Source organism: Saimiri boliviensis, chromosome 7 (genome assembly GCF_048565385.1).
Source record: "Saimiri boliviensis isolate mSaiBol1 chromosome 7, mSaiBol1.pri, whole genome shotgun sequence".
In the NCBI taxonomy this organism is placed as follows: Eukaryota; Metazoa; Chordata; class Mammalia; order Primates; family Cebidae; genus Saimiri; species Saimiri boliviensis.
The window spans coordinates 101,046,111-101,065,507 of record NC_133455.1 but is presented as its reverse complement, the minus strand read 5'-3'; the positions used below and the strand labels follow the sequence as shown (position 1 = coordinate 101,065,507).

General features: G+C 41.4%; 1 protein-coding gene across 1 annotated transcript; it reads left to right on the top strand.

Moving 5' to 3' along the window:
• The first annotated feature begins 890 nt into the window (after window positions 1–890).
• Window positions 891–15,320, top strand: CLEC4A (C-type lectin domain family 4 member A). The gene is made up of 6 exons (XM_039471869.2): window positions 891–1,354; window positions 2,923–3,039; window positions 6,834–6,932; window positions 11,053–11,204; window positions 12,707–12,822; window positions 14,321–15,320. The coding sequence occupies exons 1-6, from the start codon at window positions 1,279–1,281 to the stop codon at window positions 14,463–14,465; spliced, it is 705 nt and encodes a 234-aa protein (XP_039327803.1). The 5' UTR covers window positions 891–1,278; the 3' UTR covers window positions 14,466–15,320.
• The last annotated feature ends 4,077 nt before the right edge of the window (window positions 15,321–19,397 follow it).

Below are 19,397 nucleotides of genomic sequence, written 5' to 3'. Positions count from 1 at the left end.
TGGAATGGGGAGTCAGAGCTCAACTAGGAAGAGAGGGGCATGTCAGCAGGAGGAAACTGACAGCCTCCGGGAGACTGATCAGATAAGGAATACGCGAAAGGCAGTGAAAGCAGGTTTCTTACTGTCACAGAAACGAGTTAGGAATGTGGAAAGGGAGAAAATTAGAATGAAACCTGTGGTGTTCGATTGGAATTAGAGGAATTCATGTGAGCTCGTGGTGTTCAACGTATTTAGATATAGACATAATACAGAGATATAGAGGTGTGTGTTTGTGTGTGTGCATGCATGTGTGCGCGTGTGTTATGCAGGAGAAGGAATTAGCTGGGAGGATTAAAAGGAGGATCATTTGTGGAGAGTTGAGGGCAGAGAATCCAGGTGTGAGTGGAGAGCATACCTATGGAGAGATTCCACGTGAAGGATTTAATATGTTCAGTGTTTTCCTTTAGGCCTTTGGAAAAAGTCATATTTAGTACTTTAAGTGTATCCCCTTCTGTAATGTAATTCTAGTTACTTACCCTAACTGCTGAAAAATAGTCATATATATTGGAGGTGGTGTGGGGGTTAAACGGTTAGGGAAGCAGGGAAGAAAGGCTGGCCTTCCCTCTCTTCCAACATCCAATAAAGGGAGCTGCTTTCTGGAGTTCCAGATAGGCACATGTCCTCGAGAGGGCTCTCATGAGAACTAAAAATCACCGGGTAAAAACGGAAAACCTCAGTCCAGAGAGAGCCTTTCCTCAGGACCAGTAGAGCGAGAATCACAGCCTTCAAACAGCTGCAAGCCAAAGTTGCCTGATCAGCCGAAACTGATGAGATGAACGCAACATAAACGTCTTTGTTCAGGTTTTTTCGTCAAAAGTAGTTACGTTGGCATGTGGAAACACACAAATTGTATTTTTTACCAGTGAGGAACACAGTTCTCAAGAAAGACTTCTCTAATCCCTTGGTTCCTCTTTTTTTTTTCCTTCCTATTTCTTTCCGCGCAACCTTTTGGGTTCCCACTTTAATTACACTTGCTTGCATTTGTTTGAAGGCTGTGATTCTCACCATACCGGTCCTGAGGAAAGGCTCTCTGTGGACTGAGGTTTTCAGTTTTTACCGTAATCTTTAGTTCTCATGAGAGCCCTCTCGAGGACATGTGCCTATCTGGTGCCTCTGCTCTCATCTAGCTGAATAAGAGGAAGTCGATAATTGACTACCACGTCTGGTTCTCATTTATAAGATGTTTTAAGAAAGATTTGAAACACATTTTCTGAAGAAAGCAGAAGGCGTCTTCCCAATATGACTTCGGAAGTCACTTATGCCGAAGTGAGCTTCAACAATGAATCCAAGTCCTCAGGCGTCAACTCTTCTGCAGGTAAAGATCATTTTCTGGGGGGCAGAATGAATGATGAGATGAAGGATGGGGAGAGGGTTTATGAATAAGGCATAGCTGTTGTCAGTTGCTGGTTCTCTGATTATGTCTGGGAAACACAAGAGTCCCAGAAGATCGAGTAGCCTACGGATACACATTACAGGGTGTGCATTTGTATTGTGGGGAAGAAAAGATTCTTCTGCCACTCTCTTTAGCCTCCACTCTGCTTACTATCAACTCCAGTTCTGAGCTAAGGAGTGCTCTGATGCACCTGTGTTTTCTGAGGCTGAGTGGGGCTGGGGTTAAGAGATTGAGGACAGCTTCTGAAACCATCAACTCAGATGCAGGGGGTCTTGATGTATTGGTGAGATTTGTTTTTTGATCAGTTAGAGGGAAAGAGTTTGGGTGGACAGTGGTGACGGTATATTTGTTAGTTTTGGATGGAAATGAAGCAAAAGGCCATTGCAAATGAAAGACTAGAAAGTCTACACAAAGGAAGTCTCTTAAATCTCCAGGGAACTTTTTCTGAAATCAGAAAATCTATTGCATGTTGCATCTCTGAGACAGACTCTGTTACATTTGGGAGTGGAGGCAAGGTAATTTGGGTGTCGTGTAATATCTCAAGTATAGAGCAAAAGAGAGAAAAGAATGTATACAGAGTAAGAAACTATGGGGGAAAGGTCAGGACTATATTTGTACTTTCTAAAATACATCTGTGAAGGTGTGGAAAGCACATTGGGAATTTTTTTCTCCCTTAAAAACTTTATATAATTTCTTTATTATATAAGTATTAATGTTCATTATGAAAAAATTAACTAGCAGTACACAGATATTTGAATTATAATTACTCTTATCATCTAGAGAAAATCATAATTTGCATTTTAGTGAATATCCTTCCACATACAAATACATATAATGTGCATATATATTTTACTAAAAATGTAATCATATTATATAATACTGAGGTTTTTCACCCCATCATTTGACAAAATATCATAACTTTAAGAAAGTGATACCTAACCATGAGATGGTAACTAAAAAGACTAACCTTATTCTAAAGATGTGATGAAGGATGATTATAAAGATTTGCTATAGCATTATTTAAGGTTGGAAACAACCTGTTATTTAAATATATGATGAAATACTATGCAACCATAATAAGGAGTGTTAAAGAAGAAAATATAATGGTACGAAAAATGTTCACCATACAGAGTAAAGGAAAATAATAGGTCAGAAATCAGTATTTATGGTATGTCAGTGATGTGGGGAAATTTGCATATATGTCTATATACATTCAAAAATTACTAGAAATATACCAAAATATGATATATTATAACTTATATGGCATAACAGTTATCCTCAGTTGTAGGAATTTGTACTTTTATGTATTTTCTAAAGTTTCAACAATGAATATGATTATATCCTTTCTATTCCTAGTCTCATATGATTTCAAATGTCATACCATTAGTAACTGTGCGTCATCCAAGAAAAGGGAGGGAAAGAGGAGGAGGAAGAAGAGGAAGTAAGGACAGAATTTATTACTGAGAAAACGAATTTGCCTTATTCTTCAGCTTCCAAGGCAAGGGCTGCCCCTCACAAGAGCAATGCTGGGTTTCCCAAGCTGCTCTGTGCCTCCCTGCTGACGCTGTTCCTGCTAATGGCAATCTCATTCTTCATTGCTTTTGTCAGTAAGTATGCCAACTGAACCACTAAGCAATATCTGCTGGACATGAAGAGAGGGTCTCCTTTAAAAGTTGACATTTGAAAATGAGTTTATTCAGAAATCTGAAATGAAATTTTCTCTGGAGAGACATCATTCATAGAAGTCCATTGTGAATTTTGCTCTAGATTTAGTTACTGTCCTGTAAAAATAATGGAATCCATCATCATTAGAGAAACTGAAGCGTAAATGTGGGTGTATGGATTTGTGTTGTAGAGTGAAATCTATGCGGCATCATCTCTGTACTAGACACTCCGTAAGTAAGGACAAATCTGTATTTCCGTGGTAGTGTTTATCAGACCACTCTGATTTGAATGCACGCTTATGTTTTGGGATCAGCAGGTGGACAGGAAGGAGACGGGAAGTAATATTTCAGGAAGAGTTCTCCACTGACTTTTACTCTAATTATTTCTGTTCTGCTCAAGACTGTGTGGGATCTAAAAGCCAATGCAGCAAATTAGGCAGATTGCTGCCTCTCTTTGGTTGTCAGCATCTGCTGGGTGTTTTCCCCCGCTCTGTCACCCAGGCTGAAACCTCCACCTCCGGGTTCAAGTGATTCTCCCACCCCTGCCTCCCAAGTAGCTGGGATTACAGGTGTTCATCACCATGCCCAGCTAATTTTTTTTGTATTTTTAGTAGAGACAGGATTTTCTCATGTTTCCTGGGTTTGTACTGAACTCCTAGGTTCAAGCAATCTGCCTGCTTCAGCCTCCTAAAGTGCTGGGATTCGCGGTGTGAGCCACCACGCCTGGCCCCAAATTTTTAAAAGGCATAAAAACCAGTATACCTGTCGGTAGATTATTTTTTACTTATTTATTTTTTTGAGACGGAGTTTCGCTCTTGTTACCCAGGCTGGAGTGCAATGGCGCGATCCCAGCTCACCGCTACCTCCGCCTCCTGGTTCAGGCAATTCTCCTGCCTCAGCCTCCTGAGTAGCTGGGATTACAGGCACGCCCCACCATGCCCAGCTAATGTTTTGTATTTTTAGTAGAGACAGGGTTTCACCATGTTGACCAGGATGGTCTCGATCTCTTGACCTCGTGATCCACCTGCCTTGGCCTCCCAAAGTGTTGGGATTACAGGCTTGAGCCACCGCGCCCGGCCCAGTAGATTCTTTATTCATTCCTTTGGTCATTTCATTGTCTGTCTACTGGATGTCAGGCACTGTGCCAGATAGATAGTCAAGAAAGCCACAGTCCCTTGTCTCAAGAAATTTAGAGAATGGTCAAATGAACCAGTGGTTATAACACTGTATGGTAAGTGTTGTACAGCTAAGAAGTATAAGTGCAAGAGGCTGAGGTGGGCTTCCTGGAGGAGGTGACATCTAGAGCTGTGTGTACCGAGAGTGACCTAGAGATATGAGACAGCATGGAATTTGGGGAAACATACGTATGCATGACTGGACTGAAACACGAGTATGATGGAACATACAGTGTTAGGAACTAAGAAATGAAGTTGTAGGCGACAGAAATGAACAGGACTCAGCTCATCAAGAGTGCTGTATATCATGATAAAGAGTTTGAGATTATTTTCCCTCCTAAAGGTTATTTTATCAATTATCTTTTGCTGGCTAATAAGATGATCTAAAACATAGTGGATTAAAATAGCAACTATTTAACTCGTAAATCTGTGGCTTAGCAATTTAGTCTGGTGTCAGTGGGGAGATTCCCCCAGTCCTGGCTGACTCACTCATGTATATGTGGTCAGGTACTGGTCACAGGCAACTTGGCTTCCGAGGAAGAGGATGTTGGCTGGAATGGCAGGAGAGATTTGGCCACATTTTTTTTTTTTTTTTTTGAGACGGAGTTTCGCTCTAGTTACCCAGGCTGGAGTGCAATGGCGCGATCTCGGCTCACCGCAACCTCCGCCTCCTGGGTTCAGGCAATTCTCCTGCCTCAGCCTCCTGAGTAGCTGGGATTACAGGCACGTGCCACCATACCCAGCTAATTTTTGTATTTTTAGTAGAGACGGGGTTTCACCATGTTGACCAGGATGGTCTTGATCTCTTGACCTCGTGATCCACCTGCCTCGGCCTCCCAAAGTGCTGGGATTACAGGCTTGAGCCACCGTGCCTGGCTACATTTCTCTTATCATTCATCAGGGGAGCCTGGGTTTGTTCACATGGCAAGTGGCAGGCTTTTAAGACTGAGAGCGAAAGGAAGCAAGGCCTTTTGAAGTCTCACCTTGGAACTAGCGCAGAGTTGCTCCTGCACATTCTGTTGGCCGAAAGAAGCCTTCCAGGCTGCCCAGATCCAGGTGGTGGAGAAACAGACCTCATTTCTTGATTGAAGAAGCTGCGAAATCACCTCGTAAAGCAGTGTGGCTACAGGGAGTGTTGACAGTTGTGGCCTTTTTTGCTGTCACAGTCATGAAGAAAATCGAAGAATTTTAAGCAGGGAATTGATAGAATCAGTAGCAGGTTGGGTTTGGAAGATGGTGATTTAAGTTTTGGGCATGTTGAGTTTTATATGACTGTGAGAACCTCGAATGGGCATGTCCACTGGGAGTCTCATTTGTCTGGATTTAGGGAGAGAGGGCTGAGCTTTGGAAGCCCTTCGCATAGAGGCAGTAGGTGATGCTGTGGGAATATATGATATCACTCAGGGAGAGAACTTCGTATAAGAAAGAGGGATAAGGATGGAACTCTGGGAAATGCTGCATTTTAAAGGAGATGGATGGAGGAAAAGGATCTTATAAAAGAATGTAAGAGGCAGCAGCAAGAAAGGTAAGATGAAAACAGCAAAGAGTAGTGTCCCAAGAGCTAAGTGGGGAGGTAACTGGGGTCAAGCATTTAAGGAAGACAAATAGGAAGGAAGATAATTAAGTAACCCTAGGATATTACTGAAGATCCATTTCAGGGATGGCTTTAGTGAAACAGTGGAAGTATAAAACCCAGAATATGATTGGTTAAGGAACAAATGAAAGGTAGGGAGAAAACAGAAGTTCAGTTTCTAGAGGAAGAGGCGGGTTCATTTTAAACTGAGAGAACGAATTACGTTGGTGTGCTGAGGAGTATGAGCCCGTTGGGATGGAGAGAGTAATGGAAAGACGAGGAAGAAAATAATGTTCTCTTGGCTGGGCGCGGTGGCTCAAGCCTATAATCCCAGCACTTTGGGAGGCTGAGGCGGGTGGATCACGAGGTCGAGAGATCGAGACCATCCTGGTCAACCTGGTAAAACCCCGTCTCTACTAAAAAAAATACAAATAATTAGCTGGGCATGGTGGCACGTGCCTGTAATCCCAGCTACTCAGGAGGCTGAGGCAGGAGAATTGCCTGAACCCAGGAGGCGGAGGTTGCGGTGAGCTGAGATCGCGCCATTGCACTCCAGCCTGGGTAACAAGAGCGAGACTCCGTCTCAAAAAAAAAAAAAAAGGTAACCCAGAACTTCTCAGAATTAGTTTGCCCCTCTCCCCTCTGCCCCAAAGTCCCAGGGTGTGCACATCCTTCAATACAAGTGTTTATTGCCATCTATCCCCCTACCTCCAAAGAGTTAGCCTTTGTATACATCTTATATTAAGTGTTGAAGGAGAATGTGGAATCTCTTTAGCTCCACTATGATGGAACTGTTGTGTCCTCTTCCAATTACTGATCTTTTAGCTATTCCTAGAGATATCTATAGTTTAAAAATGGGAAATCTTTTCCCTCTACTCCAGTGATAGGACATTTGCAGGTTTCGTTTTAATAAAGAATGCAAGAAAGTTACGATAAGGAGCAAAGTAATAATGCTACCAGGAAAAAAAATGCTTTATTCTCTTTTCCAGTTTTCTTTCAAAAATATTCGCAGCTTCTTGAGAAGAAGACTACAAAGGGCCTGGTTCATACGACATTGGAGTGTGTGAAAAAAAATATGACCACGGAAGGTAAAAATTAATATGCCTAGAGTTCAGTTGCTGACTGTACTGTGTAAGGGTCCCAAATCAATATTTCCAATAAAGATTCCAAGGTAGATCATACTGAGAAGTTGAGTCTCACAATAATTCAAGCTACAAATATACAAATATATAGGACATAAAATTCTTTTGTTATTGTTTTTTTGAGACAGGGTCTCACTTTGTTGCTCGGGTTAGAGTGCAGTGGTGCGAACATGGCTGGCTCACTGCAGCCTCAACCTCCTGGGCCTAAGCGATCCTCCCACTTCAGCCTCCTGAGTAGCTGAGACTACAAGCACATGCCATTACATTCAGCTAATTTTTGTATTTTTTGTAGAGATGGGGTTTCGCCATGTTGCCCAGCCTAGTTTTGAACTTCTAAGCTCAAGCGATCTGCCTGTCTCAGTCTCCTGAAGTGCTGGGATTACAGCCATGAGCCACTGTGCCTGGTCGTAAAATTTGTATGTATACTCATATATCTAATTTACCTATGGAAAAAAAATAGAAGCGTACTTGTGAAAAAGGTTATATTGCTTTTAGACTTCCACGGCCTTTGCTTCTTTCTGAATTTTCTATATACATTTTCTCTTTTTCTCATATATCAATTAAAACCATTGGATGAAAATGTGATGATGGTTTTATTAAGGATGCGAATTATTTGAATTTTTTAAATTAATAGATAATTATTATTATTTTTGAGACAGAGTCTCACTCTGTTGCCCAGGCTGGAATACAGTGGTGTGACGGCAGCTCACAATAGCCTGGATCACCTGGGCTCCAGGGAATCCTCCACCTCAGCCTCTCGGTAGCTGAGATCAAAGGTGTGCACCACCACGCTTGGCTACTTTTTTTCTTTTTGAATTTTTGTAGAGAGAGGGTCTTGCCATGTTGCCCAGGCTGGTCTTGAACTCCTGGCTTCTCAGATTTTCCTAATATTTGATGACTTTCACAGTTTTGAGCAGTACTGGTCAGGAATATTAAAGAATGTCCATCCATTAGAATTTGTCTGATGTTTTTCTAATAATTAGACTGGGATTATTGGTTTCTGGGAGGAAGGTTGCAGATGTAAAATGCTATTTTCATTACATCCTATCAAGGGTATGTATTATCAAAATGATTCTACGCCAGGTGTGGTGTCTCACACCTGTAATCCCAGCACTTTGGGAGGCTGAGGAGGGTGGATCACCTGAGTTCAGGAGTTTGAGACCAGCTTGGCCAACATTATGAAATCCCATCTCTACTAACATACAAAAAATTAGCTGGGTGTGGTGGTGGGTGCCTGTAATCCCAGCCATTCAAGAGGCTGAGGCAGGAGAATCTCTTGAACTCAAGAGGCAGAGATTACAGTGGGCTGAGTGTGCGCCATTGCACTCCAGCCTGAGCAACAAGAGCAAGACTCCGTCTCAAAAAAAAAAAAAAAAAAGATTATTGACTATTGACGTTGATCTTGATCACTTGACTAAGGTAGTGTTTATCAAGTTTCTCCACTATAAAATTACTATTTCCCTCTCCCCATCCCTGGCTTTCCATAGCACACTCTTTGGGAGGTATAGCCCACAATTAAGGATTGGGTAATTATGCTCTCCATTCATGAGGGTGGAGTATAGTATCAGTCATGGTCAGCAGGCTGGAGACTCACAGGCTGGAGACTCAGGAGTAAGAGCCGCAGTTTGAGTCCAAAGACCATCTGCTGCAGAATCTTGAAGAGCCAATGCTGCAGATGAAGTCCAAAGGCAGTCCACTGAATTTCTTTTTGCTCAGAGGTCTTCTTTTTGTTCCATTCAGCTCTTCAACTGATTAAATGAAGTCTACTTACATTACTGAGGGCAATCCGCTTTACTCAGAGTCCAGCAATTTAAATGCAAATATCATCCAAAAACATCCTCACAGAAATATCCAGAATGTTTGACCAAATAACTCGGCACTGTGTGCCAGATAAGTTGACACCTAAAATTAACCATCACAAGTATCTACATAATTTATTTGAAATTTTGTTCAGGTGATATTTGTCTCTTTTATTTCATTTATTTATTTATCCAGTCATTTATTTATATCTGCATGTATTCATGGATATATATATATATATATATATTTTTTTTTTCTTCACATTTTATTTAACGTTCCGGGGTATGTGTGCAGGATGTGCATGTTTGTTTCAGTGGTAAACGTGTGCCATGGTGGTTCCTGCACAGATCAACCCATCACCCTGGTATTAAGCCCAGCATCCATTATCTACTATTCCTGATGCCCTCCCTCCCTGTGCCTGCTCCCTCCATCCCAGGCCCCATTGTGTGTTGTTCCCCATCGTATGTCCAACTCATGGATATTTATTTTAAATTTCAGATTACAATCCAATCCTACTTTATTTTGTACTTCCAGCTTTGGACATTGGAAACTCTTTCATTTGACTCCTTTAACGTATCACCACAATGTGTTTTTTCTTTTGTTTTGGGGTAGCACTTCCTCACTTTCTGGGACTGCAAAATGCTTGAGACTCACATTGTACATTTCATGTCCCTATCCTAAAATCAGATATTTCTTTGAGGAGCCCTAATTCCTTTGATTGAAGAACAGTGTTCTATGAATTTTGATAATTTGTATCGTCATTTTCATTCAGTTCAATGGATTTTAAAAACTTTCCACTTAGACATCTCCTTTGACTGATGGATTATTTAGAAGTGTGTTGTTTAGTTTCAAGTGTATGGAGATTTTCCTATGTTCTTTCTTTTGTTAATTAATTAATTAATTAATTAGTTTTTTAAAGATGGGGTTTCACCATGATGGCCAGGCTGGTCTTGAACTGACCTCAGGAGATCCACCCAACTCAGCCTCCCAAAGTGCTAGGATTACAGGCGTGAGCCACCACGCCCGGCTCTTTTATTAATTTCTGGTTTGTTTTCATTGTTGTTGGAGAATATGATATGATTTCAGCAATTTAAAATTTGTTGAGGTTATTTAATGTTCCAGGAAATGGTGGTTTGTTTTAGCATATGTTCCAGGGGCACTGGCAAAGAATGGGTATTTGGTTGTTGGGTGGAATGTGGATTAGATCTATAAATGTGGATTCGATCCTGGTAGTTGATGATGCTTTTAAGTTCTTCTGTGTTCTTGCTGATTTTCTGTGTAGTTCTGTCAGTTTTTAAGAGAGATGTGTTGATGTATCCACCTAAAAGTGTGTATTTGTCAATTCCTCATTTCAGTTGTATCAGTTTTGCTTCACACATTTTGCAGCTTTGTTTGGCCTATACACATTTGGGGTCACTTTACAAGGTTCTGTTTATTTTTCTTTCTGTCTAGTTTTGTGTGTGTGCGTGGTTTTTTTAATTTTTAAAATTTTTTAAATTTTAAGACAGAGTCTTGCTCTGTCACTGAAGCTGGCGTGCAGTGGTGGCATCTTGGCTCACTGCAACCTCTGCCTCCCAGGTTCAAGTGATTCTCCTGCCTCAGCCTCCTGAGTAGCTGCGATTACAAGTGTGGCCACCATGCCCAGCTAATTTTTATATTTTTAGTAGAGATGGTGTGCTGGGATTACAGGTGTGAGCCACCGCGCCCGGCCCATATTTTTAAATTATAAAATTCCCATTTGATTTTTCTTTATATCTTCTGTTTCTTTGCTGAAGCTTTCTAGTTTTTCATTTGTTTCAAGCCTATTTGTATCTCCTTGTTGAAGCATTTTTATCAATGACTGCTTTAAAATCTTTTGTCAGATAATTCTAACACTTTTGTTGTCTTGATTATTATTTTTTATTAAATTAGAAAACTTACTGGTTCTTAGTATAATGAGTTATTTTCGATTGCACTCTGGACATTTTTGCATTATATTCTCAGAGTCTGGATCCTATTTAAACATGTTTTATTAATAGCTGGCCTTTTCAGATACCACGTCAGCAGGAGAAAAGGGGCCCTGCCTCCTCATTACTTCCTGATTGAGGTAGACTTGGCTTCCTTGACACCTGAGGGGCGGGAGCTCTTGGTTACATCGGAGTGGAGATGGGAGTTCCAGCTTCTATGTGGTCTCCCGTGGCTCTTAATTGTAATAATCCACACACTTTTAAAAGCATTATTTATATTGCACTCTAGGGAAGAATATGTGTCCCTCTTCCCAATACAGAGACAGCCTGGAACTGTTGCCCAAAGAACTGGAAGTCGTTTAGTTCCAGCTGCTACTTCATTTCTACGGAATCAGCAACTTGGCAAGAGAGTGAGAATAAGTGCGTTAGAATGGCGGCTCACCTGCTGGTGATAAACACTCAGGAAGAGCAGGTACTTCCTAATAGATAACCGGGCTGTGAGCCCTGCCTGATCTTTGTGTATCTCTCTTGGCTAAGAAGGAGTTTTTTGTTACTTTGGAATGTTTGTGCTGTGGCAGAAGGCTTTCAATAAAACAGAAAGGGCTCCTACACTTTTTTTTTTTTTTTTTTTTTGAGACGGAGTTTCCCTCTTGTTACCCAGGCTGGAGTGCAATGGCGCCATCTCGGCCCACCACAACCTCCGTCTCCTGGGTTCAGGCAATTCTCCTGCCTCAGCCTCCTGAGTAGCTGGGATTACAGGCACGTGCCACCATGCCCAGCTAATGTTTTGTACTTTTAGTAGAGATGGGGTTTCACCATGTTGACCAGGATGGTCTCGATCTCTTGACCTCGTGATCCACCCGCCTCGGCCTCCCAAAGTGTGAATGTTTTATACATGATTAACTGCTTAGCAGAGAAGAGGTATTAAATTGAATAGAGAAAATAAATAAAGTTAAATAATGATGAATCACAACATTCAGGAATGAAATTAAAGAATCTCTGAAGTTATGACAGGAAAATGACTGAATCTGCCAAAGTTTTCTCATGGATAACTTTGAAGAATGTAATCTCTTAGTGAAGAAAAGACGGGAAGTAAACCTGAGATGAGAATTCATTTTGATCATAGAAATTGCTTCCATACTGGTTGGGCGTGAGCCTGTAATCCCAGCACTTTGGGAGGCCGAGGCTGGCAGATCACTTGAGGCTGGGAGTTCAAGACCAGCTTGGCCAACATGGTGAAACCCCACCTCTACTAAAACTACAAAATTAACCAGGCCTTATGGCACACACCTGTAGTGCCAGCTCCTGGGGAGGCTGAGGCATGAGAATTGCTTGAGCCTGGGAGGCACAGGCGCGGTGAGCCGAGATCATGCCACTGTACTCCAGCCTGGGCGAGAGTGTGAGACTTCTGTCTCAAAAAAAAAAAAAAAAAAAGAAAAAAGACGTTGCTTCCATATATCCTGAACATCATGCTCACAAGTGATGTCTTTGATTCTGCCCTGCTCAGCCAGAGACCTGAATTCCTATTCCTATGTAGAGCTCCCATGTGGCTATTGCTTGATCCTCTCCTTTTCTTCTCATTTCTCTAAGGTGTTTTTTTTTTTTTTTTTTTTTTTTTTGAGACAGAGTCTTGTTCTGTTGCCATGCGCCAGGCTGGAGTGCAGTGGTGTGATATCTGGTTACTGCAACCTCTGTCCCGTGTTCAAGCAATTCTCCTGCCTCAGCCTCCTGAGTAGCTGGGACTACAGGCGCGGCAGCACGCCCAGCTAATTTTTGTATTTTTAGTAGAGACAGGGATTTCATCATGTTGGTCAGGATGGTCTCCATCTCTTGACCTCGTGATCTGCCCACCTCGGCCTCCCAAAGTGCTGGGATTACAGGCAGTGAACCCCCGTGCCCGGCCTAAGGTATTAAGAATTCAGTTCAAGCTCAGTACTCTAAAGGTTGTGACTCCTTTTTTTCCCCACCCCTCAGAAGTTCATCATCCGGAATCTGGAACAAAATTCTGCTTATTTTGTGGGACTCTCAGATCCAGAAGGTCAGCGACGTTGGCAATGGGTTGATCAGACACCATACAACGAAAGTGCCACGTGAGTATAGAATGAGATGAAAGAATCTTTTGTCCTGGATCATGCAGAGAGCTTAGGGCATTCTAGCTATCAGATATAAAATTAGAACAGCTCACTCTTCTTTTAGCTCTTGGGCACTAGGTTAAATAATTTCATTATGTCATTTAATTTGTACAAGAACCCTATGAAGCACACATTTTTCCCACTGTAGATATGAGGAAATTGAGCTTGGGTCACCTAGTGGTGTCAAAAATAGTTCTCAAATCAAGGAGGATCTTACTGTTTGTAACCAACAAGTATATTTACCTCTCTCCACATAGTGAAAATCCATGTTGATTAAGACCATAACCAATTATTAAGATTTAATATTTCTTTTTTTGGGGACAGAGCCTTACTCTGTCACCCAGGCTGAGGGCAGAGGTGCAATCATGACTCACTGCAGCCTTGAACTTCCAGGCTCAAGTGATCCTCCCACCTAAGCCTTTTCAGTTGCTGGCATGACAAGTGTGTGCCACCACACCCAATCAGGTTAAAGATTTCTTATTTCTTATGAAGCAAAAATGCTAAATTCTGATACTCTTGTATCTCATATTTATGTAATTCTTTAAAAACTCAAGTACTTTACTGGATTACCACTTTTGATCCCATATCCACTGTGTGAAATATATAGTGATATTACTCTAGTTTCCAGTTTTTAGATAGAAAAACTGAGAATCGCCGGGCGCGGTGGTTCAAGCCTGTAATCCCAGCACTTTGGGAGGCCGAGGCGGGTGGATCACGAGGTCAAGACATCAAGACCATCCTGGTCAACATGGTGAAACCCCGTCTCTACTAAAAATACAAGAAATTAGCTGGGCATGGTGGCGCATGCCTGTAATCCCAGCTACTCCGGAGGCTGAGGCAGGAGAATTGCCTGAACCCAGGAGGCGGAGGTTGCGGTGAGCCGAGATCGCGCCATTGCACTCCAGCCTGGGTAACAAGAGCGAAACTCCGTCTCAAAAAAAAAAATAAAAATAAAAATAAAAAAGAAAACCTGAGAATCTGAGAATCAGGGAAATTAAATTACTTATCCGGTAAGAGGGATAAGTAGAAGTAGAAGTTCCAAAAGATTTTACTAGTTGTAGTCTAGAGAGACTTTAAAAACAGTGCACTAAAAAAAGGAAAAGGAAAAAACTATACTGACAAGTGGGATCAGGGTGAAATCTTTTCATCATGTGAGAACACCCTGTAGGTTGACGGACCCATAGAAAAAGGACATAAGGATGGACAAATAGAAGAGAATCTCTAGAAAATCTGCTGTGAGGATATTCAGCGTAGTAAGATAGAGAACACTGAGAGATGTAGGCAGTTTTCAGGGAAAATGCCAGAAGTGAAACTGGATGATGAGTGGCTGAAAGGTGGATTTGGGCATATCTGACCCCAAGTGCCATGAAGTTCACCCCCAGCTCCTCGCCCCTGTCTTTAACCCTTTTCGATGCTCTGTTGGAAGAAATGTCCTTATCCTTTTTGCCCTTTTCAGATTCTGGCATGAAGGTGAGCCCAGTCATACGAGTGAGCGCTGTGTTTTGGTAAATTTTCGTTATTTCAGAGGCTGGGGCTGGAATGACGTTCCTTGTTATGATCGTCAAAGGTCAGTCTGTGAGATGATGACGATCCACTTATGAACTGAACATTCTCCGTGAACAGGTGGTTGGATTGGCACCTGTCATTATAGGGATAGATAGTAAGCTCTTCTTATTTATGTATAAGGGAGGTCCATAGAATGTAGGTGGGCTGTCAACTATTCTACTTACGAGAGAATTGGTCTGTACATTGATTGATTCACTGTTTCATAAAATGAGCATTGATTGAGCATTTTTTCATGTGCCAGAGACTGTACTGGAGACCCCTATTGTGCACACATGGAGAGAACATGAGTCTCTCTCAATTTTTGTCTGGTTGCTAAAGAATTATTTACCAATAAAATTATAGGATGTGGTTTCTCCTCCTATTTGTTTTTCTCTTCATCCCTGTTATATTGATGTATAATTGACAAATAAAATTGTATATATTTTACATTTACATATATTGTGAAATGATTATCATCAAGTTGGTAAACCCACATCACTCTCTTAAAACATTATGAGATTTTTTTTTAGCTCATTAGCTGTTGTTCATGTTAGTGTTCTTTATGTGTGGCCCAAGACAATTCTTCTTCCAGTGTGGCTCAGAGAAGTCAAAAGCCTGGACACCCCATCTTACATGTTTTGGATATTAACCCCTTGTCAGATACATAGTTTGCAAATGTTTTCTCTCATTCTGTAGGCTGCTCTTTCATTTTTTGATTGTTCCCACTGCTATGCAGAAGCTTTTTATTTTGATGCAATCCCATTTGTCTATTTCTGCTTTTGGTTCTGGTTTTTTTTTTTTTTGAGACGGAGTTTCGCTCTTGTTACCCAGGCTGGAGTGCAATGACACGATCTCGGCTCACCGCAACCTCCGCCTCCTCGGTTCAGGCAATTCTCCTGCCTCAGCCTCCCGAGTAGCTGGGATTACAGGCACGCGCCACCATGCCCAGCTACTTTTTTTTTGTATTTTTAGTAGAGACGGGGTTTCACCATGTTGACCAGGATGGTCTCGATCTCTTGACCTCGTGATCCACCCACCTCGGCCTCCCAAAGTGCTGGGATTACAGGCTTGAGCCACCGTGCCAGTTTTCTTTTTTTTTTTTAAATGAAGTTGAATATTTTACTTCTTATTTTGCTGCAAAGCTGTTGCTTCACTGTATAAAACTATCACCAGCAAATGTACTAGCTTGCAAAATTAAGATAGTGCTGTTCTTCATCTGACACTGTACATCCATCAACAAAATGTTCTCCACTCCCAATTACTTCCAATGAAAGATGATTAAGTATTTTGAACCAAATCCAGATATAGATGTAAGCAAGTGGCAATATTGCATAAGGCTTAACACAACAATGTTAGCCTTGAATTACATAATATTAATAACTAGGTTTTACCATGGATAATTTCATGAATTCTGAATACTAGAGCCTACTCTAAAAATCATAGGGTATTGTGAAAAAGAAGCATATTTTATCTGCAATAATTAGAAAAATTTTTTTGTTTTTTGAGACAGAGTCTTGCTCTGTTGCCCTGGCTGGAGTGCAGCAGCATGATCTTGGCTCACCGCAACCTCCGCCTCCCGGGTTCAAGTGATTCTTCTGCCTCAGACTCACAAGTAGCTGGGATTACAGGCACATGCCACCATGCCAGGCTGATTTTTATATTTTAATAGAGATGAGGTTTCACCATGTTGGCCAGGCTGGTCTCGAATTCCTGCCCTCAGGTAATGTGCCAGCCTTGGCCTTCTAAAGTTCTGGGATTACAGCCATGAGCTGTACTTCATCTAGTTCTGAAGGGTTACTGAGTATCAACATGATCAGTCAATCATCTTCATAAAAAGATTTGTTGACAACTCTGGATTTTCTTCAAGGGATTCATTAATTTCAGTTACTTTTCCTGATTAAGGAGTAAAGAGTTCATTAGTAGCTCTCATACTTTCCAAAGCACCAAACTCATCTTGTTTGTTCAATTTTGCCCCAACTTCAGGGTGACTGCAGTAAACAACAGCTCTCAAAGATTCCTGTGCAAAATCGCTGATTCCCGCTGTTCCAATACCATTTTCTGTTATTATGCATCCACATTTCTCTGTGAATTTATGCACTGAAAGCAGAACGTGTTTGGAAGGCACCCTCCCTCAGCCACCAGAGCCTCTGCAGGCAGGGTGCAGCAGGCACCGCGGGTGCATGCAGGCTGCAGACCTCTGCCTGCAAACTCCATGCCACTCTCAGTGCCATGTTCACAGGAGCTTTTCTTCTTACAGCTATTAAAAAAATCATTGCCCAGGCAGATATCAAGTGGCTTTTTTCCTATTTTTCTTTCTATGAATTTTGTGGTTTTGGGCCTTACATTTAAGTCTTTAGTACATTTTAATTTTCATGAGTGGTGTAAGGTAAGGTTTCGATTTCATTCTTTTGCATGTGGATATTCAGTTTTCCTAACACTATTAATTGAGGGAACGGTCCTTTTTAATTTTGTATTCATTCTTGGCATGCTTGTCGAATATTAGTGGACCATATACCTGGGAGTTTATTTTAAAATTATTACCAAATAATCACTTAAAATCATAAAGTCACATACACTCGTATGTTCATTGCAGCACTATTCACAATAGCATAGACATGGAATCAACCTAGATGCCCATCAACCGTGGGCTGAATTTTAAAAAATGTGGTACATATACACCATGGGATACTACACAGCCATAAAAATGAAAATAGTTAAAATAATGAACCATTTTAATTATTAGGAAATGACTTTAGCCAGGCGTAGTGACTCACGCCTGTAATCCCAGCACTTTGGGAGGCCGAGGCGGGTGGATCACGAGGTCAAGAGATCGAGACCATCCTGGTCAACATGGTGAAACCCCGTCTCTACTAAAAATACAAAAAATTAGCTGGGTGTGGTGGGGCATGCCTGTAATCCCAGCTACTCAGAAGGCTGAGACAGGAGAATTGCGTGAACCTGGGAGTTGGAGGTTGCAGTGAGCTGAGATTGCGCCATTGCAGTCCAGCTTGGGGGACAGTGCGAGACTTCATCTCAAAAAAATAAAATAAAATAAAAAAATAACTTTATTAAATAATTATTTCAAATAATTATTAATTATTTAAAACATTTCCAAAACTTTCAAAAAGAATACACAACTTAGGTATAAATGTAACCAAAGAAGTAAAAAATCAGTACGCTGAAAATTATAAAACATTGGTGAAGGAAATTTAAGACACGAAGCAATGAAAAGAGATCCCATGTTTATGTAGTGAAAGAATTAATGTGACAATGTTCATACTGAAGAAATATTAGCAAGCTAATTTACACTAGAAGCCTTTAGTGCTCATCCCACACAAGGACAGCTAAAAGTATGACTGAAAAATTACATCTTGATGAGAATAACTAAAGGAGGGCACAAGAGTACAACAAAGGAGAAGCAGAAACTCTGCAGAGCATAGAAACCCAGAATGGCCTTATAGAGAATGCCCCCAGTTAGGATCAAGTCAGAACCAGGTAAGACTTCTCACTGCAGAAAAAAGGTAAGTAAACTCTCTGCAGCCTCTGTCACCGCACTGGATGCCTATAGTTCTCACCACTGAAAACTGCACTTGCCATAGGTGCAAAGCCCACCCCAGGGAGCTTCTTGGGGTCCACATGACTATGCTCCTCCCAGAGGAGTTGGCACTGTGCCCCATTCATCATGGCTGATGGGGCTACTGTACTGCAGCATCTTGGACCCGGAACCACTGCTAGAGGGTGTCCTGCTCTATATGTGAGAAGCTATGGCACACTTCTAGCTCTGAGACTTTGTTGCCATGGAACCACCCCAGTTTGGTGCAATACCATCCCTGAGCTGGGCTGCTGTGGGACTACCCTGTGGCAGAGTGGCATTATCTTAGCTGCCCAGGGGAATCATGCTCCTGAGTCTACTCTGCAGTGGCACTCTGCTTCCTAGGGAATTAGTGCCTTGGTCAACCAGAGCAGTCATGGCCCGTGGGCCAGTACTGAAACAATATATTACCTCTTGGGGAATTGGTATTTTGGCTGAGGCATGTACAGCCATCACTGCATATATACCACTGAATCTATTAGGAAGTAGAGCCACCACACCTGTCCCAATGGGTACCCTAAGACCCATCTGCAGGTGAAAGCCTTTCCTGTTAAAGCCACTCTGTAACGTTCAGAGGTGCTGAATGATCCACCAGACATGCAGACATCAAAATAGGGATAGAAGAAACACGAAAAAGCTCAAAACACAATAACTCTTTAGTAACTAACACCAAAGAATAGACAAAGCAGACAGCCTACAGAATGGGAGAAAACATTTGCCAACCATACATCCGACAAAGGTCTAATATGCATAATCTGTAAGGAACTTAATTTCAACAAACATAAAACAAATCCTATTAAAATGGGCAAAAAGCATGAAGAGACATTTCTCAAAAGAAGACATGCATGTAGCCAAGAAACATATGAAAAAAATGCACATCATCACTAATCGTTAGAGAAGTGCAAATCAAAACCACAGTGAGAGATCATCTCACACCAGTCAGAACGGCTGTTACTAAAAAGACAAAAAACAACCGATGCTGTTGAATGAGGCTGTGGAGAAAAGGAAACGTTCTACTGGTGGAAATGTAAATTAGTTCAGCCTCTGGGGAAAGCAGTTTGGAGATTTCTCAAAGAAGTTAAAACTACTTTTCAACCTAGTAAGCCCATTACTGGGTATATACCCAAGAGAAAATAAATCGTTCTATCGTAAAGTCACATGCGCTCATATGTTCATTGCAGCACTATTCACAATAGCATAGACTTGGAATCAACCTAGATGCCCATCAACCGTGGGCTGAATTTAAAAAAAAATGTGGTACATATACACCATGGGATACTACACAGCCATAAAAATGAAATCACGTCCTTTTCAGCAACAAGAACGCAGCTGGAGGTCATTATCCTAAATGAATTAACACAGGAACAAGACTCTAAATTCTTCAGGTTTTTACTTA

Coding starts and splice junctions, on each gene's coding strand:
- CLEC4A (XM_039471869.2), top strand. CDS start 1,279: ATGACTTCGGAAGTCACTTATGCCGAAGTGAGCTTCAACAATGAATCC. Junction 3,040..6,833: donor ATTCTTCATTGCTTTTGTCA/GTAAGTATGCCA, acceptor TCTCTTTTCCAG/TTTTCTTTCAAAAATATTCG. Junction 12,823..14,320: donor CCATACAACGAAAGTGCCAC/GTGAGTATAGAA, acceptor TGCCCTTTTCAG/ATTCTGGCATGAAGGTGAGC.